The following is a 26,405-nucleotide window of genomic DNA, read 5'->3' on the forward strand; positions in this document are numbered from 1 at the left end:
GGGGGGGTGGCGGAGGCTGGGGGGGGGGCTGGAAAGGGGGGTGGGGGGGAGGCCAAGGGAGGAGAGGGCGGGGGGGGTGAGGCCACGGTGGGGGCACCAAGGGACAGCGGGGGTGAGCCCAAGGGAGCAGAAGATGGCGGGGGTGAGGCCAAGGCGGAGGCAGCGAAGGGCGCCGGGGGTGAGGCTGAGGGGGGGACAGCACAGGGCGCTGGGGCTGAGGCCAAGGCGACGGAGGCTGCTAGGGACGGGGGCGAGGTGGAGGCTGAGAAAGGAGCCGGGAGCGAGGCCGGGCCAACGAAGGATGCCAAGGGAGCGGAGGCTGCCGGGGGCACGGCCGATGGGGAGGCAGCGGCAGAGGCGGCGGAGGAGCCTCCAGCAGCACAGGCTGCCGGGGGCGAGGCCGAGGCAGAGGCCAGGGGCCTGGAGGAGGCTGCGCCGCACGAGAAGGCTGAGCCGGCGGCAGCAGGCGGCCCCCAGGGCCGGCAGGTGAGAGGGGACACGATCGGGGTGGCACAGCTGGGGACAGGGGTGGCACGGGGCAGGGACATCGGGGCGGCACGGGCGGGCGGCTGAGCTGAGGTGGGACAGCACGGGGACAGGGGACAGGGACGGGGCAGGACGCGGTGCCACGTCCCGCTGCCACCCCGCCTGTGCCCGCAGGCCCGGCAGGAGCCCACCTGGCTGCAGGACGAGGAGGACGAGCTGTGGCCCGAGTTCCCCCCGTGCTCACCCACCACGGAGGGGGCCACCAGCCCCACGTCCCCCCTCTCTCCCACATCTCCCGTGTCTCCTACGTCCCCCCTGTCCCCTGTGTCCCCCACATCCCCCACAGGTAAGGGCCATACTGGGCAGGGACACCGGAGTCCCTATAGATCCCCTATAGATCCCCACATCCCCTCCCTGTAGGGTCCCCTCTGTCCCCAGCCCAGGGATGCCCCTCAATCACCCCTGGGGGGTGTCCCCATGCTGGGTGCCCCCCCCCCACCCCGCTGACCCCTCTGATTTCCCCCACAGCTGGTGCTGAGGGCTCAGGAGGCAGCGAGAGGTGAGAGCCGGGGGGTGGGACCCCAAAACCCAACTGTCCCCGTAGGTGGCACCCCCAGTGGTGCCCCTGTCCCCACGCACGGTGGCCACACCTGTGTCCCCAGAGGTGCGTCCCCAGGGGGGGCACGGGACCGGGCGCCCCCCAGGGTGGTGGCCGTGGGGCGGCCACGGGCGAGTGCCAAGGCGCAGGGGCGCAGCGCCATCCTGGAGAAGTTTGGAGGGTGAGTAGGGCCTGGGGGGGGGGGACAGGGGGCAGTGGGGGCACAACGGGGCGGCTGGGGGGGAGCGGGGTGCGTGAAGTAGTCGGGGAGGCAACGGTGTCGTCATGGGGCAATGGGGGCCATGGGACAGCAGGGGACACGGTGGGGACACAGGGCAAGGGGGGGACACTGGAGTAAGGAGGGAGGCACGGGGCAGGGTGGGATACAGGGGACGTGGGGCACAGGGCGGGGGTCCCCTGGGGAAGGGCCCGGTGGGGGAAACGAACCGTCGGGGGACACCGTGCGCTGCCCCACGGAGCGGGTCGGCCACAGGGCAGCCAAGGGCCCGGCCCCGCACCTGAAGCGCCCGGGGGGCGCCGGCTCGGTGAAGGCCATGCTGCTGGAGTGGTGCCGCGCCAGGACCCGCGGCTACCAGGTGAGGGACGGCGGGGCAGGGGGGCCGGGGGGCTGCCGGCACCCTGACCCCCTGCTGCCCGCCCAGAACGTGGACATCCAGAACTTCTCGGGGAGCTGGGGCAGCGGCCTGGCCTTCTGCGCCCTCATCCACAGCTTCTTCCCTGACGCCTTCGACTACAGCGGCCTGGAGCCCCACGACCGCCGGCACAACTTCGCCCTGGCCTTCGCCACCGCAGAGTGAGCACGTCCCCGTCCCCGTCCCTTCCAGACAGTGATATTTGCCCCCATGGGGAGGTTCAGGGTGGGAACTGGTGGACATTTCGGCTCAAGGAGAGGGGTGGGTTAGGTATTGGGACGGGGTGCCCAGGGAGGTGGTGGAGTCAGCGTCCCTGGGGGTGTTCAAGGAAAGGTTGGACAGGGTGCTTGGGGACATGGGTCAGTGGGTGACACTGGTGGTAGGGGGGTGGTTGGACCTGATGGTCTTGGAGGGCTTTTCCAACCCTAATGACTCTGATTCTGTGACTTTAGGGCTCGGGCCGACTGCGCCCCGCTGCTGGACGTGGAGGACATGCTGCGGCTGGCGGTGCCCGACGCCAAGTGCATCTACACCTACGTGCAGGAGCTGTACCGCAGCCTGGTGGCCAAGGGGCTGGTGAAGACCAAGAAGCGCTGAGCCCCCTCCCCGGTCCCCAGCGCCCACCCCGCTCCCCGCCCCAGCGCTTTGTCCCCCCGCGTGGATCCCCGGCAGTAAAGGATTGCAGTGCCCGGCCTTGTCTCTTTTTTTTGGGGACCCCACCGTGTTGAGGGCTCACAGGGACGAAGCAGGAGCAGCAATAAATTAACAACTTTATGGATGGAGTGTGGGGACCCATAGCGCACCGAGGTGGGGGCGATGCCCAGGCCCCGGGTGGGCTCAGAACAGAGCTGGGGTCCTGAGCTGAGCTCAGGACCCGGGAGGCTCGGGCCGCGGCTCCGCGTGGCGGCGGGTGTGTTCCTCTGCACGTCGCCAGAAGATTTCGGGCTGCTCGCTCAGCTCGCGGACCAGCTGCTGGCGCATCCCCCGCTCCGTGTCAGGGCTGTCCAGCAGCAGCAGCAGGTCCTGCAGCACTGCGGGGGTACCCGGGGGGGGGGATCAGCACCCAGACCCACCGCACCCTGGCACCCCCTAGCCCCCGGCACCCACCGTGGACGGCGCGGGTGGTGGCCTGCCAGTGGTCATGGGAGGTGAGGGGCTGGCAGACGTGGCCGTCCTCGTCCACGCCGGGGTGGTAGATGCTGGTCAGGAGCCTGGCACGGGGGGGGGCCAGCGGGTGGTGTGGGGAGAAGGTCAGCTCGAAGCGGAAGGCGCCCGTGTTGTAGGGGGGGTTGTTCTAATGCACATATGGGGATGTCTCAGCCTCCCAGTGCCACCCAGGCACCGCGGGGACCCCTCTGGGATAGCCCCCACAGAGCACCCGTAACCCCGTGTCCCCCATGGGGGGGGTGGGAACCCCACCCAGAGCCCCCTCGGTTCTGCATGGTGTCCCCAAGGGAAGCCCCCCCAGTGCTTCCCACAATAAGGACACCCCTCCCGTGTCCCCAAGGACCCCCGTGCAACCCCAGGACCCCTGGGACACCCCATGCACCCATGGCAACCCTGTGCACCCCTCATGCCCCTGTCCCACCCCCCCCCCCAGGACCTCCCCTGTATCCCTGCACCCCCAGAACCCCCCTGCCCCCAGGACCCCCCCGCGACCCCCCGCACCCCTGGACCCCCCACTCACGGGCAGCAGCAGCCCCCCCCAGCGCAGCACGTCGCCCCCCAGCAGCTGCAGATCGCGGACCCCCTTCCACTGCCGAGCCTCCTCCAGCTCCTGCGGGGGGGGGGGGGGACGAGATAAGGGGCGGGCTCACCCCGGTACACGCCCCGTCGGGGAAACGAAACTGGAAGTCGGCACCCACCGGCACCCCCCGGGACCCCCCGGGACCCACTGACACCCCCCGGCACCCCAAGGCACCGGGACCCACTGACACCCCCCGGCACTGGGAACCTCCTGGCACTGCACCCACCGGCACCCCCCGACACTCCTCGGCACCCCCCGACACCAACACCCACCAGCACCGGCATCCCCCCCGCGCCCTCCCCTCGGGGCCAGCACCCCCCCAAGTGCCACCAGCACCCGCCCCCACCACCCCCGCCCCCAAATACCGACCCCCTGCACCCCAGCACCGGGACCCCCGCCCCATTGGGGTGGGCACCCACCAGGCCCCCGGTGCCCCCACCCACCAACGCGAGTCTCCTGCTCATGGCCATCGGGTGCCCGGTGCCCGGTGCCCGGTGCCCGGTGTCCCGTCCAGCACCTTGGGGTGGGACCCACCCGAGGCCACCCCTTTGGGGGTGGGGCAGGAGGCTCCAGCCCCTCCCTGAAAATTGAGGTCGGGGGGGGGGCACCTGGGGGCAATAGAGGGGGGGGCTGAGGCAGGAGCCCCCAGAACCCCCCCCGGTTCTCAGCAGCCCTCCATGGGGCAAGGAACCCCCCGGGGAACCCCTAAAGGGGCTGTGTGGCCCCTACACCATGCGGGGAGATGTGTGGGGAGGGGGGGCACAGCCCCCAGACCTCACCACAAGCCCGATGGGGACGTGGAGAGGGAGCGTGAGTGGGCAGAATGCCCCGTGCCACCGCGGGGGTCGTGGAGGGGGGCAGCTGGGGGGCTAGACTGTCCCTTGGCACCACAAAGGTCATAAAGACAGAGCAGTTGGGTGGCTAGACAGTCCCTTGTCACCACAAAGATCATAAAGACGGGGCAGTTGGGTGGCTCGGCTGCCATACCCCAGCTTCCAACGAGTGCCTGCATGAGGGGGGCAGGTCCTCCAGCCGCAGCGGGGTGGGCCGGGCGATGCCGGGTCTGCACCTCTCACCGCGGGTGCCCCCGCCAAGCCCAGCCCCCAGCCACCGGGACTGATTTACGGGAAGCCTCCCCAGCCTCCCGCCCTCCTTAATTTTTAACCACGCGGGCCCGCGTGCGGCCAGTTCCCCCCTGCGCCCGGCCGGACACTCGGGGAGCGCCCCGCCGGCACCCAGGTGGGACAGGGGGGCTGCCTCCCCCATCACCCGGGGCTGGTGGGGGATGTCGGGCAGGGGGCACGAGGGGCTGGGGGTGCGCGGTTTGTGGGTACAGGTGGTGCAGGAACAGGGTGCTGGGGTGGGGGGTGAGGGCATTGGGAGCCAAATGGGGGGTGCCAGGGGATGGAGTAGGGGGTGTTGGGTGCCCTTCCAAGCCTTGACCAGTGCTTGCCCACCAGGATGGCCACCGTGAAGTTCTGCCTGCCCCTGCTGTGGGTGGTGGCCACAGCCACAGCCGCTGTCACCCCGGTAAGTGTGGCCCGGGGATGTGGGCTCCCCACCCCCAGGTGCCCCCCTGCCCACCCTCACTGGGGTCCCCGTGCCCAGGTCCCCATGCCGGAGGCTTCTTCCAGCACGATGAGCCTGGTCACAATGCAGCCGGCACAGAGGGTGTCCCCACGTCCTACCCCAGGCCCACTGGGGGACGTGGGGACGCCGTCCCCGCCTGCACCCAGCCCCGAGGAGCCCGTCCTGCACATCACCCTCGAGAACAAGGAGCCCCCAGGCACCCAGGAGCCGGAGGCAGCACCCGAGGAGCCCGGGACCACCACCAGCGGGAGCACAGCAGGACCTGCGCCTGGTACCACCGAGGGTCCCCCCGGCACCCCGAGCACAAGCGCTCCACCGTGCCCCGGCGACGAGGACCCCCCCGAGGCCTGCGGGGCACCCACGGGGGCACAGAGGGCGGCGGTGGCCGAGGCCCTGGGCACCTTCGCCGTGCGTTTCTACCGGCACATGGCGGAGACGGCCGAGCCCAGCGCCAACCTGCTCTTCTCCCCCCTCAACGTGGCCCTGGGGCTCTCTCACCTCTTGCTGGGTGAGGGGCTCCCTGGGGCACCGCCACCCATCCTGGCACCCATGGGTGCCGCCGTGGGTGCCCGCTGAGCCTCGCTGTCCCCTGCAGGTGCCCGGGGTGAGACCCAGGAGCGCCTGGCCGCTGTCTTGGGCTACCCGCCGGGGCTGGAGTGCGTGCACGGTGCCCTGCAGCAGCTGGCCGCCGTGCCCGGGTTGCTGTCCGCCTCGCAGATCTTCCACGACCCAGGTGAGCCGGGTGTCAGCGGGGCAAAGCCGTGGCGGGGGGCAAACACAGGGCCTGATGTGTCTCCCGTGCAGACCTGTCCCTGCGGCCCCGCTTCTTGAACGAGTCGCTGCGCTTCTACGAGGCCCTGCCGCAGGTGCTGAGCGGCAACGAGAGCCTGGACCTGCAGCGCATCAACGCCTGGGTGCGCCAGGCCACCCGTGGGCGCCTGCCCCAGCTGCTGGCCCAGCTGCCCCAAGAGCCGCGCCTGGTGCTGCTCAGCGCCGTCCACTTCCAGGGTATGCTGCTGCCTGCGCCTGGGATCCACCCCGATCCGCCCGGGGATCCGCCTGGGATTTGCCCTTGGGTTCCCTGGTTCCCTTGGTCCACCCCGGGATCCATCCCAGCTTCCCATCCCCACGACCCCCCATCCCCACGGGTCCCGTGTCCCCGCAGCCCGGTGGCAGATGCCGTTCAAGGACAAGCAGACGGTGCCGCTGCCCTTCCTGCGCCCCGGGCTCCCGCCCGTGCCCGTGCCCACCATGACCAGCAAGAAGTACCCCGTGGCCTCCTTCACCGACTCCCGCCTGCAGGTCCAGGTACCCACACACCCCGACATCAGTCCCACGGGACATCCAGGTGGGATGTCACCCCCGCGGTGACACGCGGGTCTGTCCCCCAGGTGGGGCGGCTGGACCTGAGCGAGGGGCTGAGCCTGGTGGTGCTGGTGCCGCGGGGAGCCCCGGAGGCGCTGGGGGCGGTGGAGCGGGCGCTGGACCCCCCGACCTTCCTGGCGCTGCTGCGGAGGGCGGCCGGCACCCCAACGCGCGCCACCGCCATCGCCCTGCCCCGCATGCACCTCGACCTCACCCTGGACGTGGTGGCCCTGGTCCACGACATGGGTAAGGCACCCCCCATCTCCCAGCCCTATAACACCCGGGACGAGTCCCCCATGTCCCCAGCTCCCCAACGCCCCCATGTCCCCCCTGTCCCAGGCGGCCCCACCATCCCCACGCCCTCAGCATCCCCACATCCCTTAGCGTCCCCCATTTTCTGCCATTGCCCCCGGTGTCCCCCCGTGTCCCCACGTCCCTCCGTGTCCCCGCGGTGGTGCTGAGGCCGGGTGCCGCAGACTACGGGCTGTTCCTGGACGCGGAGCTGTGTGGGCTGGCACGGGGCCCAGCGGTGGCGGTGGACGCGGCGCAGCACCGGGCCGTGCTGGCGCTGGACGAGGCCGGCGTGGAGGCGGCGGGCGCCATGGCCACCTCGGTGGCCCGCACGGCCCTGCTGCTGGAGGCTCTGCAGCCCTTCCTCTTCGTGATCTGGGACCACGCCGGCGCCGTCCCCCTCTTCATGGGGCGCCTCAGCGACCCCCAGCCCTGACACCTGCCCCACGGAGGCCCTTGCACGGCCCCCTCCTTCCTGCCCTCCCTTTCCTCCATACCTCCTTCCTCCCCTCCTCTCCCTCCCTCTTCACTTCTCCCTCTCTCCCCCTTCCCATCCCTCCCTCCCTTTTTCCTCCCTCCTTCCCTCCCTTCTTACCCCTTCCCTCCTCTCCTCCCTCCTTCCTTCTCTCCTCCCCTTCCCTCCCTCCTTCCCTTGTCCCTCCCTCTCCCCTGCTTCCTCCTCCCCTCCCTCCATCCCTCTCTCCCCCTTCCCATCCCATCCCTCCCTCTTCTTCCCCCCTTTCCCCCCCCACCTCCCCCAGCCCCCTGGGGTGCCGCAGAGCCCCCGGCCCCCAGCCACCCCATAAGCTCCGGGCCTGGGGCCCCAATAAATGCTCTGACCCCCTGCAGGGCTCCTGTTGGAGAGGGGGAGGCAGCCCGGGGGGGGGGGGTATTTGGCTATTTGGGGGGGCAATTTGGGGGCTATCGCCACCAGCACACCCCAGGGAGCGCTGGGCACGTGCCAGGTGTCACCTGGCTGGGGCTAAGCAAGAGGGGAGCAGCAGTGCCGGGAGAGGGGGGGGTGACACCTGGCACCTTCCAATATATATATATATATTTTTTTTTTTTTAAAAAAAAAAGCTTTTATTCCCCTAAAAAAGCTGCCCGCAGCCCCCCCCCCATGCTGGTGATGGGCCCTGTGCTCCCCCGGCAGAGGCATGGGGTGCCCCCACCACAGGGCACCGGGGAAGGTGCGGAGGTGGGGGGGGACACACCGCGTCGGCACCCCGGCACCGGGGACCCCCCCCCAGCGCGGGTGCTGCGGGGTGCCCCCGCCGTGCCGTCAGTCCCAGCCGTTCTCCTTCACCATGTGCGACGTCTCGATGATGAACTTCCCCTCCTTGTACTTCTGGCTGCTCTCGAAGGCCTGCTCCTGGGGGGAGGGCAGCCTGAGACCCCCCCCAAGCCAGACCCCTGCGGCTCGGGGGGTGCCCGGGTCACGCTGGGCACATAGCGAGGGTTTGGGGTGCCGGGGGCAGTGCCCACCCCGCACGTTTTGGGGTGCCAGGGTGCCCACGCTAAGGCTTCGGGGTGCTGGGGGCAGCACCCACCCCAAAGATTTGGGGTGATGGGGTGCCGGGACACGGGGAACTCACGTATTTCCAGCCCAGGGGGGTTTTGCAGCTCTCGCAGAAGATGTCGGCCACCGAGTGCAGCCCGGTGAGCAGCAGCCGCTGCTCGGCCGGGCCGCAGCCCACGTTAACCCTGCGCAGAACCAGGAGCCGTGGGCACGCCAGGGGTGTCCCCCCCCCCCCCGTCCCCTGAGCCCCTCAGGGCAGAGCAGAGCCCTGGGGGGGACAGCCTGGCCCCGGGGACACCCGCCGGGCGCCCCGCGGTACTCACACGGAGTTGAAGAGGTAGGCACGGCCATGGCTGCCCTGGAAGGACTGCGGGGACACGAGTCACCAGCGGGGCCACCCCCGGCCCCACCACGCCACCCGGGGACACCGCCGCGGAGGGGGGACACCCGCGTGGGGGTACGGTGACCTCCAGGGGGTCAGAGCAGGGACCCCTGCCACCGAGGGACAGCACGGGAGGGGGGCACTCGGTGCCCTGGGGACACTGGGGGGCAGCGCTCACCATGACGGGGGGGGGGTAAGGGGCATCACGGGGACACTTGTCACCCTGGGGACACCACGCAATGGACGCCCACCACCCCGGGGACACTCGCGATGTACCAGCCCCCCCCCGGGGGAGGATGCTCGCTGTCCCCCGGCCCCAAGGGGACACTCGGGGGGGACGGGACACGGTCGTAGGGCGGGGGGGGCACCTTGGAGATGAGCTCCTCGTGCCTGGCCAGGTGTGCCCGGCAGTGGACGCAGCTGTAGGTGCGGTGCGAGCGGGGCAGGTAGCTGTGGAAGGTCCGTGGGGGCAGGCAGGCGGCGGGGGGCAGGTGGCGGCGGGACGGCGGCGGTGGCACCGAGGGTGGCAGGGCCCCGGGGGGCCGGGGGGGCGCGGGGGGCACCGTGCACCCCCCGCAGAGCCGCTCGCAGGGGAAGCAGCGCAGCAGGGTGCTGAGAGCCGTCTTTCCTCCCGCGCCGGGGCCCCCCCAGGGGAGAAGGGGCTGGAAATAGGGGGGGGGGCGACCTGCAAAGGGGAGAAAGGGGGGGGGGGGCAGCGCTGGGACCCCCCCCGGGGTGTGGGGGGGTGGTCCCCTGCCACCCCCCTGGGGACACGGAGGGGTGGGGGGACGGGGGTGGGGGGACGGGGGGATCAGGGGTCTGGGGGGGGGGGTCCGGAGGGGTCTGGGGGGGCTCGGGGGGGTCCGTGGGGGTGCGGGGGGGTCGGTGCGGTGCTCACCGCCTGCCGCTGTCCCCGCTGTCCCCGGTGTCGCTGTCCCCGGTGTCGCCGTCCCCGGTGCCGGCACCGGGAGGGAGAAGGGGGGAGGGGATGGGGATGGAGAGGGGGGGGTGGATGGGGGGGGGGGGCACCGCACGCCCGGGGACTGCATCACGGCACCGTGACTCATCCCCCCGCGTGACGTCACTGTGACGTCATCTCCGTGATGTCACCGCCATGACATCACTGCTGTGATGGCATCCCGGAAGGGGCCACTGCTGTGACAGGGTGGCGGGTGTCACCTCGGGGTCCCTCCCCCGACCCCCCCTCAGACTTCGCTCCCCGCAGAGCCCCCCCCGGGGAGGGGCATGCAAATGAGATGCAAATGAGTTTGGTGCAGGGAGGGGAGGGCTCTGTGTGAGTGACGTGCAAATACGAGGTGAATGGTGCCGGGAGGGGGGGCACACGCGCTATAGGTGGTCCCTATCAAGACTACAGCCCCCCCCCGTGGGGGGGGGGGTTATATGCAAATGAGATGCAAATTAACCGCTCCTTGAAGCATGCCCGGACTACAACACCCAGGATGCCCCGCGCGGCTGCCATGGCAACGCCCCTCCCGGCGGATTCTAGTGACATCACTTCCGGCGCGTCCCGCGGCCCCAGCAGGGCGCCGGTAGGCGGGTGGGGGGGCGCCATGTTGGGGGGGGGAGCGGGAGGGGCCCGGGGGGGCCGGAGGGGGGCCTGAGGGGGCCGGGGGGGCGGCGGGGATGCGGGGAGGGGGCGGCGGGTGAGGGGCGAGGCCCCGGCGCTGCATCCCCGCCGTCCGTCCCGTCAGGGCCGGCGCCAAGATGGCGGAGGAGGGCGGCGAGGAGAAGAAGCAGGTGGCCAAGTTCGAGCTGGAGCGCGAGACGGAGCTGCGCTTCGAGGTGGAGGCCTCGCAGACGGTGCAGATGGAGCTGCTCACCGGCATGGCCGAGGTGTTCGGCACCGAGCTGACCCGCAACAAGAAGTTCACCTTCGACGCCGGCGCCAAGGTGGCCGTCTTCACCTGGCACGGCTGCACTGTGCAGCTCAGCGGGCGCACCGAGGTGGCCTACGTGTCCAAGGACACCCCCATGCTGCTCTACCTCAACACGCACACGGCCCTGGAGCAGATGCGCCGGCAGGCGGAGCGCGAGGACGAGCGGGGGCCGCGCGTCATGGTGGTGGGCCCCACCGACGTGGGCAAGTCCACCGTGTGCCGCCTGCTGCTCAACTACGCCGTGCGCCTGGGGCGCCGGCCCACCTTCGTGGAGCTGGACGTGGGCCAGGGCTCCGTCTCCATCCCCGGCACCATGGGCGCCCTCTACATCGAGCGGCCAGCCGACGTGGAGGAGGGCTTTTCGCTGCAGGCCCCGCTGGTCTACCACTTCGGCTCCACCACGCCCGGCACCAACATCAAGCTCTACAACAAGGTGAGCCCCAGGGACCTGACCCCGCGGACTGACCCGCCTGCAGCAGGGCGGGGGGTCCCTGCCTGCCTCCGTGAGTCTGGGGCCACCCAGTTGGCTTTGGTATTGTGTGACGCCACGTCTGTGCCGGGCTCAGCCCTGACACGAGGCTGACCGCGGGTGTCAGCTTGCAGCAAGGAGCTTGGCCCCGCCAGCCCCGGTAGGATCGAAGCTGTGCAGCTTCCTTTCCCTTCCCGCTGCCCTCAGGCAGGCTGTCAGCAAGCGGAGAGCCCCCGGGCAGAAAAATGTCCCGCAAAAACACGAAGAAGCCGATCGGAACCCGCAGTGTCCTGCTGCACCTGCTGCTTGGTGGCAGTTGGAGGCCCCTGTTTGGCCCAGAGCCACCCTCAGCCCCGATCCTGCCCTTGTCCCATTGGTGGGACATCAGGGAGCACCCTTAAAGAGCTCATAACACGTTTTAGGAACGGCTCCAGCGCTGAGCCTGGCTGCTGACGGGGAGGATGGATTTCCCCCCAGGGGGCTGCCCGCAAGCCGGGCATCGCTCCCGTGTCAGTAAATAAACTCCCAAGTGCATTTAGGGACGTTGCTGATGGTCAGCGCGTCCCTAAGCACAGGACAGGGCCTCGTGGAGTGGCCTCCCGCCGCTTTGGGAGCAAAACCTCCCGCCCAACCCCCATCAGAACCGATGTGGTTTGCCTGGGAGCGAGTCCCAAAGGTGATGGTGAGGGTTTTCTGGGGGCTGAATTTTGGGACGCTGAAGTAAAAGGGGTCATTTGGGATGATGCGGCGAGGTGAGGGCTGGCTGCGGGGAGCGAGGCGGGCAGGGGGAAGAGCCCAGCTCCCGCCGTGCCCCTAAAGCTCTCCCCGTCTGCCCCGCAGATCACATCCCGGCTGGCCGACGTCTTCAACCAGCGGTGCGAGGTGAACCGCCGCGCCTCGGTGAGCGGCTGCGTCATCAACACGTGCGGTTGGGTGAAGGGCTCGGGCTACCAGGCGCTGGTGCACGCCGCTTCCGCCTTCGAGGTGGACGTGGTGGTGGTGCTGGACCAGGAGCGGCTCTACAACGAGCTCAAGAGGGACCTGCCCCACTTCGTGCGCACCGTGCTGCTCCCCAAGTCGGGCGGTGTGGTGGAGCGCTCCAAGGACTTCCGCCGCGAGTGCAGGGACGACCGCATCCGGGAGTACTTCTACGGCTTCCGGGGCTGCTTCTACCCCCACGCGTTCGACGTCAAGTTCTCCGACGTGAAGATCTACAAGGTGGGGGCTCCCACCATCCCGGACTCCTGCCTGCCGCTGGGGATGTCGCAGGAGGACAACCAGCTGAAGCTGGTGCCGGTGACGCCGGGCAGGGACATGGTGCACCACCTGCTGAGCGTCAGCATGGCCGACAGCGCCGATGACAACATCTCGGAGACCAGCGTGGCCGGCTTCATCGTGGTCACCGGCGTCGACCTGGAGCGCCAGGTCTTCACCGTGCTCTCGCCCGCGCCTCGCCCCCTGCCCAAGAACTTCCTCCTCATCATGGACATCCGCTTCATGGACCTCAAGTAGCGCCCACGGGGCGCCGAGGGGCGTGCGGGGGGACGCGCCCCATCCCACGGGGGGCTCCCGGGGGCTGGGTGTGCCCTGCGGGCCGCTGCGGTGACAGTGCGCCATGGCACGTGCCGGGTGAGCGGTGCCCGCCCCCCGCTTTTATACTTTTTGTAGCTTTTCTTATTAAATCCCTGCCTTTTGCTCGCCGGCTCCTGCTGCCTTCTGCCCCTGGCCGCGGGGAGGGCACCCAGGGGGGCTCAGGGCGAGCCCCCAGCCCCAGGACAACCCCCCAAAACCCGGCTGTGTGTGGCTGGGGGGACCCCTGGGCACCCCTTGTCCCCTGTAGGGGTCCCGTGTCCCCGTGGGCTGTGGGGTGCCGCCCCCCGCCCCAATTCCGTGCTCGGGGCTCCCCCAGCACCGCGCCCCCCTCCCCAGCACGGCGCACCCCCCGCCGACATGGTACGACCCAACGTGGCGCACCACGCGCATGCGCCGCTCCCCCCTCCGAAGCCAACCCCATGCCCACGTTCCGCCCTTCCTTCCCTCCTCCCTCTGCGCATGCGCCGCTCTGCCCCCGAAGCCAGCCCCGTGCCCGCACTCCACCCCACCTTGCTCCTCCCCCACCCTCTACGCATGCGCACCCCCCCCGCCCCTCTCCTTCCAGGCGGTTCCCCGGGCGGCAGCCAATGGGGAGCGGCGGGCGGTGCGCAGCCCCACTGCGCAGGCGCGGCCGTGACGTAGTGGCCCGGCCGCCGGAGCGCGGCGACGGTGTGGGCCCGGAGCGCTGCCCCGCCGCCGCCTGGGCCGCGCCGAGCCGGTGAGTGCCGGGGGGAGCCCGGGCTGGCCCTGACGGTCCCCGGCGGGACCGAGACCGCCTCCATCGCGCCCACAGCTCCCCCGCGACCGCCCGCGGAGCCCCCTGGCCTCCCCTCCCCCATCACCGGGTCTCACCGGCCCCCCCCCCCTCCCTTACCGGGCCTCACCGGGCAGCCCCCGGCCCCTCCGCCTCGGTCCCGGTGCCCCCCGGCTGCACGGCCCCGCGTGTGCCCCCGTTCCTTCGAGCTTCCTTCCCCCGCCTCCCCTGCCGGCGGTTTGCTCCCCGAGACGGGTCCCCCGCTGGCTCCGGTGCTGCCCGGCCCCTGCCGTCGCCCGCGGGCCGGCCCTGCCCGAGCGTTGGGGGCGTTAACGGGGCGTATCGGGGTGGTTACGGGGCTGGGGGTGTCTGCTGGGGGGTGTTGGTTTGGGGGGGGGGGGTCGGGGTCTGTGTGCGGCGCCCCCCAGCAGCTTTCTCCCGTGCCCGGCCCAGGCGGCCGCTTCCTGCTGCGCCTGCCCTGCCTCCAGGCTGTCCTAGCCCGGTTCCTGCAGCCCTCCCTCGCAGGGATTCACACGGCCACACAGGGCTTTGGGTGGGAAGGGACGCCAAGGATCGTCGGGTTCCACCCCCCTGCCACGGCAGGGGCGCCTTCCCCCAGCCCAGGCTGCCCCCAGCCCCATCCAGCCTGGCCTTGGGCACCTCCAGGGACGGGGCAGCCCCAGCTCCTCAGTGCCCTTTGATTGTCTTCGCGGCCTCCTTTGGACTTGCTCCAACGCCACAGCCGTGTTCCTGAGGGGAGCGGTGCCGTGAGTGTCGGCGTGATTGAGTTTGAGGGGGACGCGAGGCCGGGATCCGCGTGGGCAGCGCTGGGCTGGGAAGGGCTCCATCCCGGCCGGGTGTGCGAGGCGGAGCGGCAAACCCTCCCGCGGGCCTGCTGCTGGCAGGTTGCTTTCTGAAAAGCTCGCCTGTGAACTCGCAGGGTTTTGGTTCCTGTGGCCCGGCGGTGACCGGAGGCTGGGCGCCCGGTCCTGGCCGCACGTTGCTGCCCTGCCCGGAGAGGAACTGCTCCTCGCAGCGCGTTTCCGCGCTGTTCTCCGGCCCTGCTGACGTAATGGGCCGCGCTGGCAGGTGTTCAACCTGACTTCTCGCTAAGCGGGGCCAGATTGTCGGCCTGAAGCCTGCTAATCCCAAATTACCAGCCCCGGTTAGCTGGTGGCGTCTCCCTGCGACGAGATGAAAGCCCCGCGGAGCCACCCCCTGTAAGGCTGGGGAGGCGGCGAACGGGCGGAGCTGGCCTCACCGAGGGGTGCCGAGGAAAAGGAGCGTGCTGGGGCTGCAGGGAGCAGGCGGCGCTGGCACCGGCTTCTCCCAGCGCCTTGTGGGCGCGGGCAAGGCGGGCTGGGGACGGGGCAGAGCACAGCTCGTTGTCCTGGGCTTGCGTCGCTGGGAAGGAATGGCTTGGCTGGTAAGCGAGAAGAGCCGGGCAAATGCCCTGCGAGAGGGTGCTGGGGCTGGAAAAACAGACGGAAACCCCGGAGGAGAGGGAAGAGTTTGTCCCCGGTGCCACACCATCCCATAAAGCCTGCCTGGGAGGAGCAGGGAGCAGGGCAGGGCCCGAGAGGCGGGGGAAGGAGGGGCTGGAAGGGGCTGGGGACAGGAGCAGAGCACGGATGTCCCTCAGGTGAGTGGGGTGCGGGTGGCCTCTGGGGCTGGGGAAGAACCGAGGGACTGGGAGAGAAGGGAGAGGTCGAAGGAGATGGGCTGCGGGAAGAGGAAGCCAGGGAAGAGGTGGTTTGGGAGAGCTGGTGTGGAGCCCAGAGAGGAGATGTCTGGGGAAGTGCACGCGGGGATCCCGGCCCTCCTGCAGCTCCTCCGTGACTGGCAGCGGGAGGTCAGGCTGTGTTAGGAGAGGTCTTGCACCCGGAGGTGGCCAGCAGCCGGGACGGGCTCCCCAGGGACGTGGGCATGGCCCCGAGCCTGCCGGAACCTCAGGAAGCCTTTGGACAGCGCTGCGGGACGTGAGGTTGGAGTTTTGGGGCGGCCCCGCCTGGAGCCAGGGCTTGCACTCAGTGACCCCTGCGGGTCCCTTCCAGCTCGGGGCGTTCTGGGGTCTCTCCCCTGCCTCCCTCTGCGGGGGGCTCGCTCCTGCACAGCCCCACACCGGTTTTAGCTGGGCTTTGGAGGGAAGCAGAGCACCGACGGCGTGGTGCGAGGAACAGAAGGTCCCTGCAGGAGGAACGTCGCTGCTAGAGCAACGAGCTGCGGGCTCTGCTGGGCGGTGGCCGAGCGAAGCCGGGGAAGGCGGCCCTCACCTCGTGCTCCTGTGCGGCCCCGGGAAGAGTTTGCAGGTGGAAGCAGAGCTTTGTGCTGGCAGCGGGGGGGGCACCACGCTCATGTCCTGCCAGGCTTCCTCGCAGTCGCACGGGCAGACGAAAACCTGGGTTTCAAAAGTTCAGCTCGCTTTGTGCGGGGAAGAGCCGCCCCGCCGTGGGAGCGGTGTCTCCATTAGTCAGCCCGAGTGCCTGACGCCTCGTGTTGTGACTGAGCCCAGCTAATTGCCGTGCCTTCGTGTCATTAAACGCGCCTCCAATGCCGCGCCGCGGCTCTCTCGACCTCGGTGAGCGTTTAGTCAGCACGGACGGTTTCCCCGCCCGCCCCGGAGGACAGAACTCGGAGGGGCAGCAGGGGACGAGGCCGGGGGCAGGCAGATGAGGAGCCGTGCGCCCGGGATCCACGCGGGAGCAAGGAGGCAGCGGGCGCGCGACACGTGGGGGAGAGATGGCTGCAGCCGGTCCCCGGGCGGTGATGGGGCTGGGCTTTGGGGCAGGTCGCTGCCTCCCGCTCCTATTTTTCCTCCGGTTTCTCCGGCAGCCAGGGCCTCCTGCTGCCAGCGCTGGTCCCGCCAGTTCCTCCCCTGCTCGGGACCCTGCTCTTCCCCGCGGGCGTCCCCTGGGGGAAAGGGGACGGGATTCCCGTCCTCCCGCAGCCTCCGCCCTGCCATTAGGCCTCCAAGCCTTTGATGAGCCCCTTCCCCTGGGGCAGCAGGCGTTCCGCACCACGGGGCTGGGGCTGAGGCCATGGGCACGGGGCGGGAGGCAGCAGCTCGCCGCCAGCCGCGCTCTCCCTCTCCAGGTAGCGGCGTTCTCGCCGTCCCGGTGGGGCTCCGGCGAACGTTTCCCCTTGAAGTTTCCACTGCCTTGCTGACTTCTTCCTGTCCTCTTTTCCAGGTGAGGCGTGCCGTGCCCGACGCCCGGCTTTAAGGTTCCGTGCAGTTTCCTTAAACTTACGGACTGACGAAGAGCAGCTTCCCCTCCTCTCCTCACGGCCAAAATGGAGCAGACTGAGAGCTGCCCCCGTGCCGCTCGGGCCGCGGGCGAGGCAGAGCCGTGCAGCAGCGTCCTCCCCTCCGAGGGGCTGCGGGGCTTGTGAGAGCGCTCCCTGACGGCTCTGCCCCCCGGCCCGGCCCGAAATGGTCGCCGCAGGGAAGGTTTGATGAAATTCCCCTCGGTTGGCGGCAGCTGGGTGGAAGCGAAGCCCGCTGGAAGGCCGGAGGGCCAGGAGGAAGGAACGAGTAGGAAGAGGGCGAAAACGCGATCCGCCGGGCCTTCCCCGGCAGCCCCCCTGGCGCAGAAAGGATTTACAGCTCAGCCTCGCACCAGCTGTTCCTCGGCTTTACCGGGTGAGGGAGAAATCAATAAAATTAAACGGCCACCGCCAGGCAGCCGGCCCCGGGGCCCGGAGAAATCAGGGAGAGCGCTGCTGTGACCGCCCCCAGCGAGGGGGAGGAGGAGGAGGAAGCCGAGCGGGTCGCTCCGGAGACGTCCCCCTCCTCCCGTGCACCCGCCGAGGGGGCCGCGGAGCTGGGCAGGGAGAAGCAGCTCCTGGCGGGGCTTTGTGCGAGAGGCTGAGCGGCGTCCCGCAGCCAGCTCCTCACCTCGACGCCAGCCCGAGCCACGTGGGGACCTTTTGGGAGGCCGTCGCCTGACGAAGGAGCTCTCGGCGCTCCTGCCCCGACGGCTGGTTGAAACCCAGACCCGGTTCTCTGCTCTGAGCTTTTAATTTGGATTTTTTTTTTTTTTAACTCTCGCTCCCCGTGCCACGAACTCTCTCCGGAGGCCGCAGCGGACTTCTCCCGGCCTCCTGCTCCGGCCAGAGCTCGCTCGGGGAGGCTGGGCAGCGCCTGGGCCCCTTCCTCCTCCCCTCCCCTTCTCACCTAGCTCTGACTGCAGCTGGGCCTGGGCTATGCTGCAGGGCGGATTCCCCAGCAGAGCTCCACCATGCCAGCAGCGTCCGGAAAAAGGTTCAAACCCAGCAAGTACGTCCCGGTCTCGGCCGCTGCCATCTTCCTAGTGGGAGCCACCACCCTCTTCTTCGCCTTCACGTGAGTCCGCCTGGGTCTCGGGGTCCCTGGCCAACGGGGGAAGAGTCGGGGGAGAGGCCGGGGCTGGCGTGGGGGGCTGCGGGTGGGCAGCGCCGGCTCCCTCCCGGCAGCGAGGCAGGCAGCTGGCGCTGTCCTTCAGCGGGGCGCCGCCGGCAGCTGGAGCCTGGCAGAAAGCAGCAGGGGCTGCGCTACCGGTGCGGGGAGCTGCAGGGGAGGGAGTGGGTGCGCGCCGCCTTTCCGCTCGCAGGGGGCTCTGAGGGGCAGCCGCACGGCCCCCCACATCCCGGCCGTGCCCAGCCGGGAGCTGCCCGGCCGCCGCTTATCAGCGCGGCCCCGCGGGCACGGCCGCGGCCAGGCGCGGTGCTGCAGAGCAGGTTTGTTGGGAGGGGGAGCGCCTGGGCAGGGTGGCTGTAATTGCAGGGCGGCGGGTGCTGGGTAACCTACTTGATGACACCGCAGGGAAGCTGCAGCTTTCACACGGGTTTCACTGGGGTTTCGCTGCTTGGTGCGGCTGCCCAGGGAGGGAGGCGTAAGGGGGAGCTCTCCCCGTCCTCGTGAGGCTCCGCTCGTGTCCGCGGTGCTACCGGGTCATCAGGAGGGGCTGCGGCTGCCGAGCGCGGGGCTGAGGCAGGCAGCAGGGCAAGGGACGTTCCCGCCCTCCTGCACGGGATGAGCAGCTCGGCGGCAGCTCTGTCTGCTTCCAGCCAGGAGTTCCCCTGCCGGGGCAGTTTGTCCGTCCCTGCCCCTCTTACGGGCAGAGGCCAAGGAACCAGCGCTGCGAGGAGCTGGCACCACCTCCAGCCCCTGGACAAGGACGGGTGGCTCTGGCACCCCATGGCACGCGCCGTCTGTCCTAACAGGACCCCAACTCCCGCAGCACTCCTGTTTTGGGGACCGCAGCGCGGATCTGTGCCCGCGGAGGGGAGGGGAGGCCGGGCTGGGGAGAGGTGGACCAGTCGGGCGGCAGAAAGCCCGCCTGGGCTGGAGCTGTGACTCAGTGCGCCCGGCAGGCCGGGGCTCTGCCTTCCCCCGAGCTCTCTCATGTGCTGCCAGGGACAAGTCTCGACAGAGCCGGGCGTGCTGCGCGCCTGAGCTCGGGGAGCAGACCCGCCGAGTTCTCCAGGACGTGCGTGGCGGCAGCGGGGAGCAGCCTTCCTCCTGCTCCTCCTCCTCTTCCTCCCGAGGGCGTCGCGGTGCTGGGACAGGGCGTGCAGCGTGGCGTGGCCGCGCACCGCCAGCCTGGCGGGCAGGGTTTAAAGTCCCCTGGGTGCAGCACGGCCCTGGCAGCTCTCCCGGGCAGTGGCAGGCGCCGGGTCTCGCCGGAGCTGATAAGGCCGGGGGTTAGGGGCCGGCCCCGAGGTGCGACGCCAGCTCCTGCACTCAGTGCTCCTTCCCCGGGGCTGGAGTTCAGGGGGCGGCACCGGGCGGGCGGCTCTGTCCTCCGTGCCCCCACGCTGGAGCTGGGTGCCCGGCCACCCCGAGGTGATGGCAGGGGTGTTCCTCCCATGGCAGCCCCGTCTCTGTCCCTGCTGGCGTCCGTCTGGGGCTCGGGCCGGCACGTTTGGCTCGGCCCCGCTGTGGGCATTGCTGCTGGCAGCGACTGTGACGCGGCGATGGGGCTGAGTGGTGGCTCTGGCTGCCCTCCGTTCCTTTCAAGCCAAGAGTTTGGGCTCGGGCATGGCTTTCCTAGAGAGAGGGGCTCCCTGCCCTGCGCTCCTGGCAGGGCTTTTCCCACCTTCTGCCTCCCCTCTGCCCCTCTCAGCGGGGCTGGGAGCCTCCTGTCGCCTTGGGGTGTTGGGTGTAGCAACGGGGAGCTCGGCTCTGCCCTTCCGTGGGACAGAGTCCCCTGAGGAAGGGGCACGGTGCCCTCAGCGCCATCCGTGCGAGGACATGGGATGGGAAACACCCCGTGCAGCGAGGCCAGAGGGCAGCCCCGGCTGTCCTCCAGGGCAGGTCAACCCCCGTGGGGCCGAAGCCCTGCGTGCAGACACCTCTCCTCCTCCTCCTCCTCCTCCTCCGCGCCCTGCCCCGCTGGGCTGGCACCACCCTGCGGGCGGCACGGCGAGGCGAGCTGCCTCGGGAGGCAGAGCCGGCACGGCCGGTGCTGTGCGGGCTGCTGGGGAGCCGCTCCTTGCCCCGCAGAGCTCGTGGGGAAACGCTGGGGCGATGCCGCCGCAGATAGGTCGAGGTGGGGAGGCAGCGCCCCGGGGGCGAGGCTCCCTCCTCCCTCCCGAGGTTCCCAAGCGGCGCTGCCCCACGTGGAAAGCTGCCACCCTCTGCGCCCGCTTCTCGGCAGGGGCGGCGCAGCAGCAAGACCCCAAGGACCCCAGGACCGCTCGTCCCAGCGGGTGCCGGAGGAGGCCCCTTCCCCGCTACCCGCTGGGGGCTGCGGAGGACCCGCTGCCACAGGTCGCGCCGTGCGCTGCCCCCTCCGCTCTCGCTGCCTAAATCCACCCGCGTTGGGTGGTGCGGGGGAAAGAGAGGGACAGATGCTGCCCTAGATCCGCGGGATTAAACTCCCCGCAGCAAAGCAGCTTAGGGAATTACTCTGGTGCCTCCGAGGGGGAAGCCCGCTGCCCCGAGCCTGCACCCAGCGGGGCCGGGTGGGTGGCGGCTCCCTCGCCCCTCTCGCAGCCCCGCAGAGGAGCTGGGTGCGGGCTGGGGCACCGAGGCTCCCCCGGGGGCTCCCCCGGGCAGCGTCTCCAGGCCGGGTTCCACCTCTTGGCTGCGAGGGGGAGGAGCGGGACGAGCTCTGGAGCTGCGGCTAATTCCCCGCTCCCTGGTGCCTGCTTGTGGAAGGAAGGGGGATGGTTTTGGGGGGTGAGGAAGAACGAGGGCCTGGGGGGCACCAAGCGAAGCCCCCTCGCTGCCCCCAGGCCTCCTCCTGCTGTGGCCGGGGGTCTCAGAGCCTTTGTGTACGCAGGTGCCCGTGGCTCAGCCTCTACGTGTCCCCAGTCATTCCCGTCTACAATGCCGTCGTCTTCCTCTTCGTGCTGGCCAACTTCAGCATGGCCACCTTCATGGACCCAGGCATATTCCCACGAGGTGAGCGCGGCCCTCGTCGGGATCACCTGGCACAGAGCGAGTTCCTTCCTCGGGGGGAAAAGAGGATTACGGGACGGGAAAAGGGTCGGGGAAAACCGGCCTTCCCCGCCCGGCCGGGACCAGGCGGTGACACGCTGCCGGGAAGGTCGCGCTGGGTTCGCGGCCCAGCTGGTGGGATCAGGTGGTGAAAGTCGCCTAAATCCTGGCCCCTTGCGGGCTTGGGGCAGGGCTTGGGGGAGCTCCTCCCTCTGTCTGCCTTCAGTGCTGCCCGTGACAACGAGGTGCGCTGTGTGGTGGCAGAGGAGGGTTTTGCCAGGGATCCTCAGCGCAGGAGGGCAGCGGGGGTGTGGTGGTGCGCGCCCCGTGCCCTGACGCCCGGCCGCGCTGGCGTTTCCCCGCTAGCTGAAGAAGACGAGGACAAGGAGGACGACTTCCGAGCTCCCCTTTACAAGACGGTGGAAATCAAGGGCATTCAGGTACGCATGAAGTGGTGTGCGACCTGCCGCTTCTACCGGCCACCGCGCTGCTCCCACTGCAGCGTCTGCGACAACTGCGTGGAGGTGAGCAACCGCCGGCTCTCGGCGCCTCTTCGCCTCGGCACAGCCGGGAGCCCTCCGTCGTAACGCCCAGACGTGGGCACGAGGGGCCGCCGGCCCGGCCCCTCACCGGCTTTCCCCACCCACAGGAGTTCGACCACCACTGCCCCTGGGTGAACAACTGCATCGGGCGGCGCAACTACCGCTACTTCTTCCTCTTCCTGCTGTCGCTCACCACGCACATCATGGGGGTCTTCGGCTTCGGCCTGCTCTACGTCCTCTACCAGGTGGAGCTCTCCGGTGTCCGCATGGCCGTCACGTATCCTTCAGGGGTTTCTGGGGGCCGGGCGTTGGTGGGGCCGGGGGTGGCGCGCGGCGGAGCAGGGCTGTGGCTGTTCCTTAGCGTCCCGCTGGCAGGATGGCCGTGATGTGCGTGGCCAGCTTGTTTTTCATCCCCGTCGCCGGCCTCACCGGCTTCCACGTGGTGCTGGTGGCGAGGGGCCGCACCACCAACGAGCAGGTAGGTGTGCCGGGCTGCTGCCGGGGCGCTCAGCGCGTCAGAGCACCTCCGGGTACCTCGGGGGGCTGCTTGGGATGAGGCCGACGTGGGCAGGGTGGGCTGAGGCACGGGAAGGGCAGTCCCACGCCACCCTCCCAGCAGGAGGAACGGGCCCAAACCGAGCAGTCTCTGTCCTTGGCTGCGCTCACGGCAGGGCCGGGTGAACCCCGAGCAGCTCAACCTGGCCGTCCTCGCCGGGGCAGGGGCTGCACCGGGGACCCCCCGCGGCCACTGCCCGTCCCGGCACGATGCTCCTCGTCCTGCAGGTGACGGGCAAGTTCCGGGGAGGCGTCAACCCCTTCACCAACGGTTGCTGTAAGAACGTCAGCCGGGTCCTGTGCAGCTCCCCAGCCCCCAGGTAAGCGCAGCGCAGCGTGGCGAGCGTTTTCCCTGCCATGCCCGGGGAGACCGAACCGCCCCAGCTGCAGGCCCTCACCTCCTCTGCCCTCTCCCTGGCGTTCACCAGGTACCTCGGGCGTCCGAGGGCCGAGCAGACAGTGCTGGTCAGGCCCCCCTTCCTGCGGCCCGACGTGTCGGACGGCCAGATCACCGTCAAGATCATGGACAACGGTATCCAGACAGAGCTGAAGAGGACGAAGGTGAGGAAAGTGGGGGGTTAGCACTGCCCCCGCGGAGCCCAGGGGCGCGAGCCTGCATGCGTGAGTAAAGAACCGAGCGAGCCTCGTCACGCCCCGTGTCGCCCTCCATGTCGTCTCGTGCTGCGTCCCCGTGGGACTGGCGCCCTGCCCGTCCCATGCGGCAGCAACCCCACGGGGCTCTGCACCCTCCCTCGCCCTTCCCCGTCCCGCTCTCCGCCCTCGCAGTCATTCGGAGGTCCCCCGTCCTCCGCCCTCACCGGCACCTGGGACGCGCACCGCCTTCAAGCTCTAAGCCGCTCGGATGGGCCCGGGGGCACCCAGGCTCGGCGCTCCTGCATGTTCCCCGCCTGCCGGGGGGAGAGCCGCGGCCTCGGCACCCCCTGACCGCCTGCGCTTTGTCTCTGCAGTCCAAAGGAAGCCTCGAGGTGACAGAGAGCCAGTCCGCCGACGCCGAGCCGCCACCCCCACCTAAGCCAGACCTCAGCCGCTACACGGGCCTGAGGACACATTTAACCCTGGCCACCACCGAGGGTAAGGAAGGCGAGCAGGGCCCCGGCCGGCCGCTGGGAGGGGAGCCCAGGGCTGCGCCCAGCACGCCAGGAGCCAGGGCTGCAGGAACAGGCTGCAGAGCAGACGCGAAGCACGTCGGCACGCCGCACGGTGGGGCAGGACGTGCCTGCGCCTCTGGGCTGGCACTCGAAGAAGCCTGGGGGCTGCTTACAGCCAGCCCCGCTCCGCCGGAGGAGGGCAGGGACCGAGCAGAGACCGCTCCTCGGCAGCATGGTGGCTGGTGGGAGCCGCCGTGAGAGGCAGCAGAGGCAGCTTTGCGGGAGGCTGCCGTGCTGTAGGCAGGCACAGGAGCACAGCCCGGGCGGAGGAACGGCAGGCCTGGCTTGGTGGCAAGGAGCGTGCTTGTTGCAGCCTGCACGGCTTGCTCTCCCCGCTCCCCTGAGCACCAGATCGAGCTCTGCTCAGAGCCGCCGGCGTGGGCTTGGCACGAGAGGTGGGGTGAGAACAGGAGCTCGGACACCGCTGCGTCCCAGTCCCTCGTGTGCTGCCAGCCCCGCTGACCTTCAGGTCCCGCCACGGCTGCTGCAGGGCCCGGGAAGTGCCCCCCGGTGCTGCGGGGTCCCATCTTCCATCCTCCATCTCAGCCCTCCCCGGAGCACCTCCCCTCGAGCCTTTCCTTTTCGCCTCCACCTCTGTGGTCTGTCCGCCCCAGGCTCAGAGCCGGTTCCGGGGGGAGGAGGGCGCCGGGCAAGGCTTCCTGCACGCAGCCTTGGCCCTGAGCACCTCTCCCTCTTCCTCCCCCTGCAGACAGCGGCTTGCTAGGCAAGGACAGCCCCCCGACGCCCACCATGTACAAGTACCGGCCCGGCTACAGCAGCAGCAGCAGCTCGGCCGCCTTGCCCCACTCCACCAGCGCCAAGGTAGGGCCGTGCCCGCGGGGGAAGCTTGGGGTGGGCTGCGTGGGCTCGGCGGGGAGTCGCCGCCTTCCCGGGAGTGACTCCGCTGCGTCCTTCCCCCAGCTGAGCCGGGTGAACAGCCTGAAGGAGCCCAACTCCATCTGCGACGGCGGCCGCAAGCCCAGCTACCGCTCGGAGCCCAGCCTGGAGCCCGAGAGCTTCCGCTCGCCCACCTTCGGCAAGAGCTTCCACTTCGACCCGCTGTCCAGCGGCTCCCGCTCCTCCAGCCTCAAGTCGGCGCAGGGCACGGGCTTCGAGCTGGGCCACCTGCAGTCCATCCGCTCCGAGGGCACCACCTCCACCTCCTACAAGAGCCTGGTGAACCAGACACGCAACGGCAGCCTGTCCTACGACAGCCTGCTGACGCCCTCCGACAGCCCCGACTTCGAGTCGGTGCAGGCCGGCCCCGAGCCTGAGGCGCCGGTGGGCTACACCTCGCCCTTCCTCTCGGCCCGCATCGCCCAGCAGAGGGAGAGCGACCTGCACGGCCGCTTCGCCGCCGGCTCCCCCAAGCACGCGCCGCCCCGCGAGCCCTCGCCCGTGCGCTATGACAATCTGTCCCGCCACATCGTGGCTTCCATCCAGGAGCGCGAGAAGCTGCTCCAGCAGCCGGCGGCGCCGGGCAGGGAGGACGATGCGGGGCCGGCGGACTCGGGCGTCCAGCCGGCGACGCCGGGCTCCGGCAGCGCCGCCCCCCGCGGCAGCTCTTCCTCGGACGATTCCAAGCGCTCGCCCCTGGGCAAGAACCCGCTCACCCGCCCGGCCCCTCCCCGCTTCGGCAAGCCCGAGCCCCCGCATGCGCTGCGGGTGCGCTCCCTCGGCTCCCCCGAGCAGCCCGCCGCCCCCCACCTGGGCAAATCCGTGTCTTACAGCAGCCAAAAAACAGCGTCTCCGGCCGGCATCCCCGAGGCCGAGGAGGTGGCCTTGCAGCCCTTGCTGGCCCCCAGGTAAGCGCGCGTGTCCCCGGGGAGGGGGGGGGCGCCCCAGTTCTTTCCGCCGCGCTCGGCGGCTCACCCCGTGTCCCCGTTTCCCCCTGCAGAGACGAGGTGCAGCTGCGGACGTCCTACAGCAAGTCTAATGGGCAGCCCAAGAGCCTGGGGCCGGCCGCCCCCGGCGCGGGGCCCGTGCCCCTCAGCAGCCCCACGCGCGGTGGAGTCAAGAAGGTGTCGGGCGTGGGGGGCACCACCTACGAGATCTCCGTATGAGGGGCAGGGCCCGGGCACCTCCTCCCAGCGGGGCACCCGCTGCCACCCAGGGGCCTCCCCGCGGGCACGGACGCTCTGCAGCCCCCGGGGACGAGGGGCGGACGGGCTGGCGGCGCTTCCCTTCCTGATTTTTGGTTTCTCCCCGTTTCCCCCTCCCCTCCCCAGGACTCGGGTGCTGCCCTCGCGCCCCAGCAGCGCCCCTCTTCCTCCGAGGACCGCGGGGGGGCCCCGTCCCGCGGCCCCCCCGCCCCGGGCCAGCCACTTGTGGGCCTTGTGCAATCACTCGCTCGCCTAGTGTGGTAGGAATGGATTGTTTTTAAAACCAGAATAACTTTTTTTTATTATTATTGTTACCGGATTCTATTTTTTTTCTCTTTCTGAGTTACCAGGTGTGTGTATATATAAATATCTATATATATAAATATAAATATTAAAAAAAAAAGAAGCAGAAATTATATATCTGCCCCGAGAGAGGGAGAAATCGCCCCGGCGGTGCTGCCCACGCACCAGCCCTGCGGGCACACGACGAGAAGGGGAAGGTGCCTGGGGGCAGCAGGGGTGGCAGGCACAGCGCCCCGCCCCGCTGAGCGGCGTGGGAGGCTGCCCGGACCTCTTCCTCGCTCCATTTTTTGGGTTTTGGAGCCGCCTCCTGCAGCCCCCGAGGGCACGGGAGGGATAAAGGGCGAGGGCCGGGGCAGCTGGCGCCCCGCACGCCCCCCAGAGCCACCCCCTGCCCCCGCGGCAGGGCCAGGGGGGCCTGGAGAGCCGCTGGGGGGCTCCAGCCGCTCCGCCCCCCTGGCTCCTGCTGCTTTTTGTACGTTTCCCCGGGGGCTGTGGTGGGCTTTTTGGTTTTATTTCTTCCCGACGGGTGTAAGAGGGGTTCCTGGCTGTCACGTGGTTGGTTTTATTTCCACCTGGGGACGAGGAAGGCCGGCGGGGCGCAGCCCCCCACAGCAATATTTTCTCATCACATGCCAAAAAAACAAAATGCAGACGGGGAGCCCAGCGCTCCCCAGCCCCTGCCGGGCCCCCCCGGGGCCCTTCACGCATTACTTTACTCGTTCTCTACGGCAATATCTCTCCTGGGGCCTCCGCAGGGCCATGCCATTGGTTTTTTTTAATTACTATTAGCCATTTTAAAACGAGGAATAAAAGGATATTTAATGAGCCATCCCAGCAGGCATGCGTGTGCTTTATTTTAGTGGCCGGGGACGGAGGCTCCTGAGAAGGGCTCATGCTGTCCCTCCGTGTCTCAGCTCTCCCTCCTCAGGGAGGGAAGGAAAAGGGGCCGGGGGGGGGGGGGGGGGC

General features: G+C 69.8%; 6 protein-coding genes across 8 annotated transcripts; 4 read left to right on the top strand and 2 right to left on the bottom strand.

The window, feature by feature from the left end:
- Positions 1 to 24: 24 nt before the first annotated feature.
- LOC118157382 (smoothelin-like protein 1) lies at positions 25 to 2,428 on the top strand (the record flags this gene model as incomplete). The annotated part of the gene is made up of 8 exons (XM_035311680.1): positions 25 to 413; positions 444 to 486; positions 670 to 822; positions 1,005 to 1,045; positions 1,149 to 1,265; positions 1,578 to 1,680; positions 1,747 to 1,898; positions 2,190 to 2,428. Coding segments are annotated over 8 exons (1,143 nt in total), but the record flags the coding sequence as incomplete, so codon positions are not given.
- A 59-nt stretch (positions 2,429 to 2,487) lies between these two features.
- Positions 2,488 to 4,765, bottom strand: LOC118157381 (ubiquitin-conjugating enzyme E2 L5-like). 2 transcript variants are annotated; one of them, XM_035311678.1, is made up of 4 exons: positions 4,472 to 4,765; positions 3,425 to 3,514; positions 2,845 to 3,031; positions 2,488 to 2,768 (listed from the first exon to the last, which is right to left on the bottom strand). In XM_035311678.1, exons 1-4 carry the CDS (start codon positions 4,748 to 4,750, stop codon positions 2,605 to 2,607), a joined length of 720 nt encoding a protein of 239 aa, XP_035167569.1. In that variant the 5' UTR covers positions 4,751 to 4,765; the 3' UTR covers positions 2,488 to 2,604. The 2 variants fall into 2 exon arrangements, with proteins under 2 accessions (XP_035167569.1, XP_035167570.1); XM_035311679.1 differs by lacking the exon at positions 4,472 to 4,765 and adding an exon at positions 3,928 to 4,088.
- LOC118157378 (plasma protease C1 inhibitor-like) lies at positions 4,617 to 7,305 on the top strand. The gene is made up of 8 exons (XM_035311673.1): positions 4,617 to 4,723; positions 4,945 to 5,014; positions 5,093 to 5,582; positions 5,670 to 5,807; positions 5,879 to 6,082; positions 6,240 to 6,382; positions 6,466 to 6,685; positions 6,916 to 7,305. Exons 2-8 carry the CDS (start codon positions 4,946 to 4,948, stop codon positions 7,164 to 7,166), a joined length of 1,515 nt encoding a protein of 504 aa, XP_035167564.1. The 5' UTR covers positions 4,617 to 4,723; position 4,945; the 3' UTR covers positions 7,167 to 7,305.
- Positions 7,306 to 7,786: 481 nt separating this feature from the next.
- On the bottom strand, positions 7,787 to 9,695 carry LOC118157380 (protein yippee-like 4). Its single transcript, XM_035311677.1, has 5 exons — positions 9,530 to 9,695; positions 9,000 to 9,316; positions 8,573 to 8,616; positions 8,326 to 8,434; positions 7,787 to 8,102 (listed from the first exon to the last, which is right to left on the bottom strand). The coding sequence occupies exons 1-5, from the start codon at positions 9,678 to 9,680 to the stop codon at positions 8,013 to 8,015; spliced, it is 711 nt and encodes a 236-aa protein (XP_035167568.1). The 5' UTR covers positions 9,681 to 9,695; the 3' UTR covers positions 7,787 to 8,012.
- A 537-nt stretch (positions 9,696 to 10,232) lies between these two features.
- LOC118157379 (polyribonucleotide 5'-hydroxyl-kinase Clp1) lies at positions 10,233 to 12,693 on the top strand. Of its 2 annotated transcripts, XM_035311674.1 has the most exons (3): positions 10,233 to 10,962; positions 11,839 to 12,515; positions 12,639 to 12,687. In XM_035311674.1, the coding sequence occupies exons 1-2, from the start codon at positions 10,357 to 10,359 to the stop codon at positions 12,508 to 12,510; spliced, it is 1,278 nt and encodes a 425-aa protein (XP_035167565.1). In that variant the 5' UTR covers positions 10,233 to 10,356; the 3' UTR covers positions 12,511 to 12,515; positions 12,639 to 12,687. The 2 variants fall into 2 exon arrangements, with proteins under 2 accessions (XP_035167565.1, XP_035167566.1); XM_035311675.1 differs by having other exon boundaries at positions 11,839 to 12,693.
- A 4,699-nt stretch (positions 12,694 to 17,392) lies between these two features.
- Positions 17,393 to 25,444, top strand: LOC118157377 (palmitoyltransferase ZDHHC5-like). The gene is made up of 12 exons (XM_035311672.1): positions 17,393 to 17,687; positions 20,611 to 20,732; positions 21,135 to 21,292; positions 21,418 to 21,587; positions 21,686 to 21,788; positions 22,094 to 22,185; positions 22,294 to 22,426; positions 22,834 to 22,957; positions 23,744 to 23,856; positions 23,956 to 24,839; positions 24,932 to 25,111; positions 25,148 to 25,444. Exons 1-11 carry the CDS (start codon positions 17,584 to 17,586, stop codon positions 25,095 to 25,097), a joined length of 2,169 nt encoding a protein of 722 aa, XP_035167563.1. The 5' UTR covers positions 17,393 to 17,583; the 3' UTR covers positions 25,098 to 25,111; positions 25,148 to 25,444.
- The last annotated feature ends 961 nt before the right edge of the window (positions 25,445 to 26,405 follow it).

The sequence above is a fragment of the Oxyura jamaicensis genome (genome assembly GCF_011077185.1).
Source record: "Oxyura jamaicensis isolate SHBP4307 breed ruddy duck chromosome 5 unlocalized genomic scaffold, BPBGC_Ojam_1.0 oxy5_random_OJ106501, whole genome shotgun sequence".
Lineage (NCBI taxonomy): Eukaryota > Metazoa > Chordata > Aves > Anseriformes > Anatidae > Oxyura > Oxyura jamaicensis.

Bases quoted from the DNA above. Each gene is read 5' to 3' on its own strand.
- LOC118157378 (XM_035311673.1), top strand. From the start codon at position 4,946: ATGGCCACCGTGAAGTTCTGCCTGCCCCTGCTGTGGGTGGTGGCCACA. The intron at 5,015-5,092 runs GTAAGTGTGGCC...CCCCGTGCCCAG, and splicing joins CCACAGCCGCTGTCACCCCG to GTCCCCATGCCGGAGGCTTC. The intron at 6,686-6,915 runs GTAAGGCACCCC...CGGGTGCCGCAG, and splicing joins GGCCCTGGTCCACGACATGG to ACTACGGGCTGTTCCTGGAC.
- LOC118157377 (XM_035311672.1), top strand. From the start codon at position 17,584: ATGCCAGCAGCGTCCGGAAAAAGGTTCAAACCCAGCAAGTACGTCCCG. The intron at 21,293-21,417 runs GTGAGCAACCGC...CCCCACCCACAG, and splicing joins TCTGCGACAACTGCGTGGAG to GAGTTCGACCACCACTGCCC. The intron at 21,588-21,685 runs GTATCCTTCAGG...TCCCGCTGGCAG, and splicing joins GGTGTCCGCATGGCCGTCAC to GATGGCCGTGATGTGCGTGG.
- LOC118157380 (XM_035311677.1), bottom strand. From the start codon at position 9,680: ATGCAGTCCCCGGGCGTGCGGTGCCCCCCCCCCCCATCCACCCCCCCC. The intron at 9,317-9,529 runs GTGAGCACCGCA...TCCCCTTTGCAG, and splicing joins AGCGGGGACAGCGGCAGGCG to GTCGCCCCCCCCCCTATTTC. The intron at 8,103-8,325 runs GTGAGTTCCCCG...CCCTCCCCCCAG, and splicing joins CCCCCCTGGGCTGGAAATAC to GAGCAGGCCTTCGAGAGCAG.
- LOC118157379 (XM_035311675.1), top strand. From the start codon at position 10,357: ATGGCGGAGGAGGGCGGCGAGGAGAAGAAGCAGGTGGCCAAGTTCGAG. The intron at 10,963-11,838 runs GTGAGCCCCAGG...TCTGCCCCGCAG, and splicing joins ACATCAAGCTCTACAACAAG to ATCACATCCCGGCTGGCCGA.
- LOC118157381 (XM_035311678.1), bottom strand. From the start codon at position 4,750: ATGGGGGAGGCAGCCCCCCTGTCCCACCTGGGTGCCGGCGGGGCGCTC. The intron at 3,515-4,471 runs GTATGGCAGCCG...CCCCCCCCGCAG, and splicing joins GGCACTCGTTGGAAGCTGGG to GAGCTGGAGGAGGCTCGGCA. The intron at 3,032-3,424 runs GTGAGTGGGGGG...TATGTGCATTAG, and splicing joins GGGGGGGGCTGCTGCTGCCC to AACAACCCCCCCTACAACAC.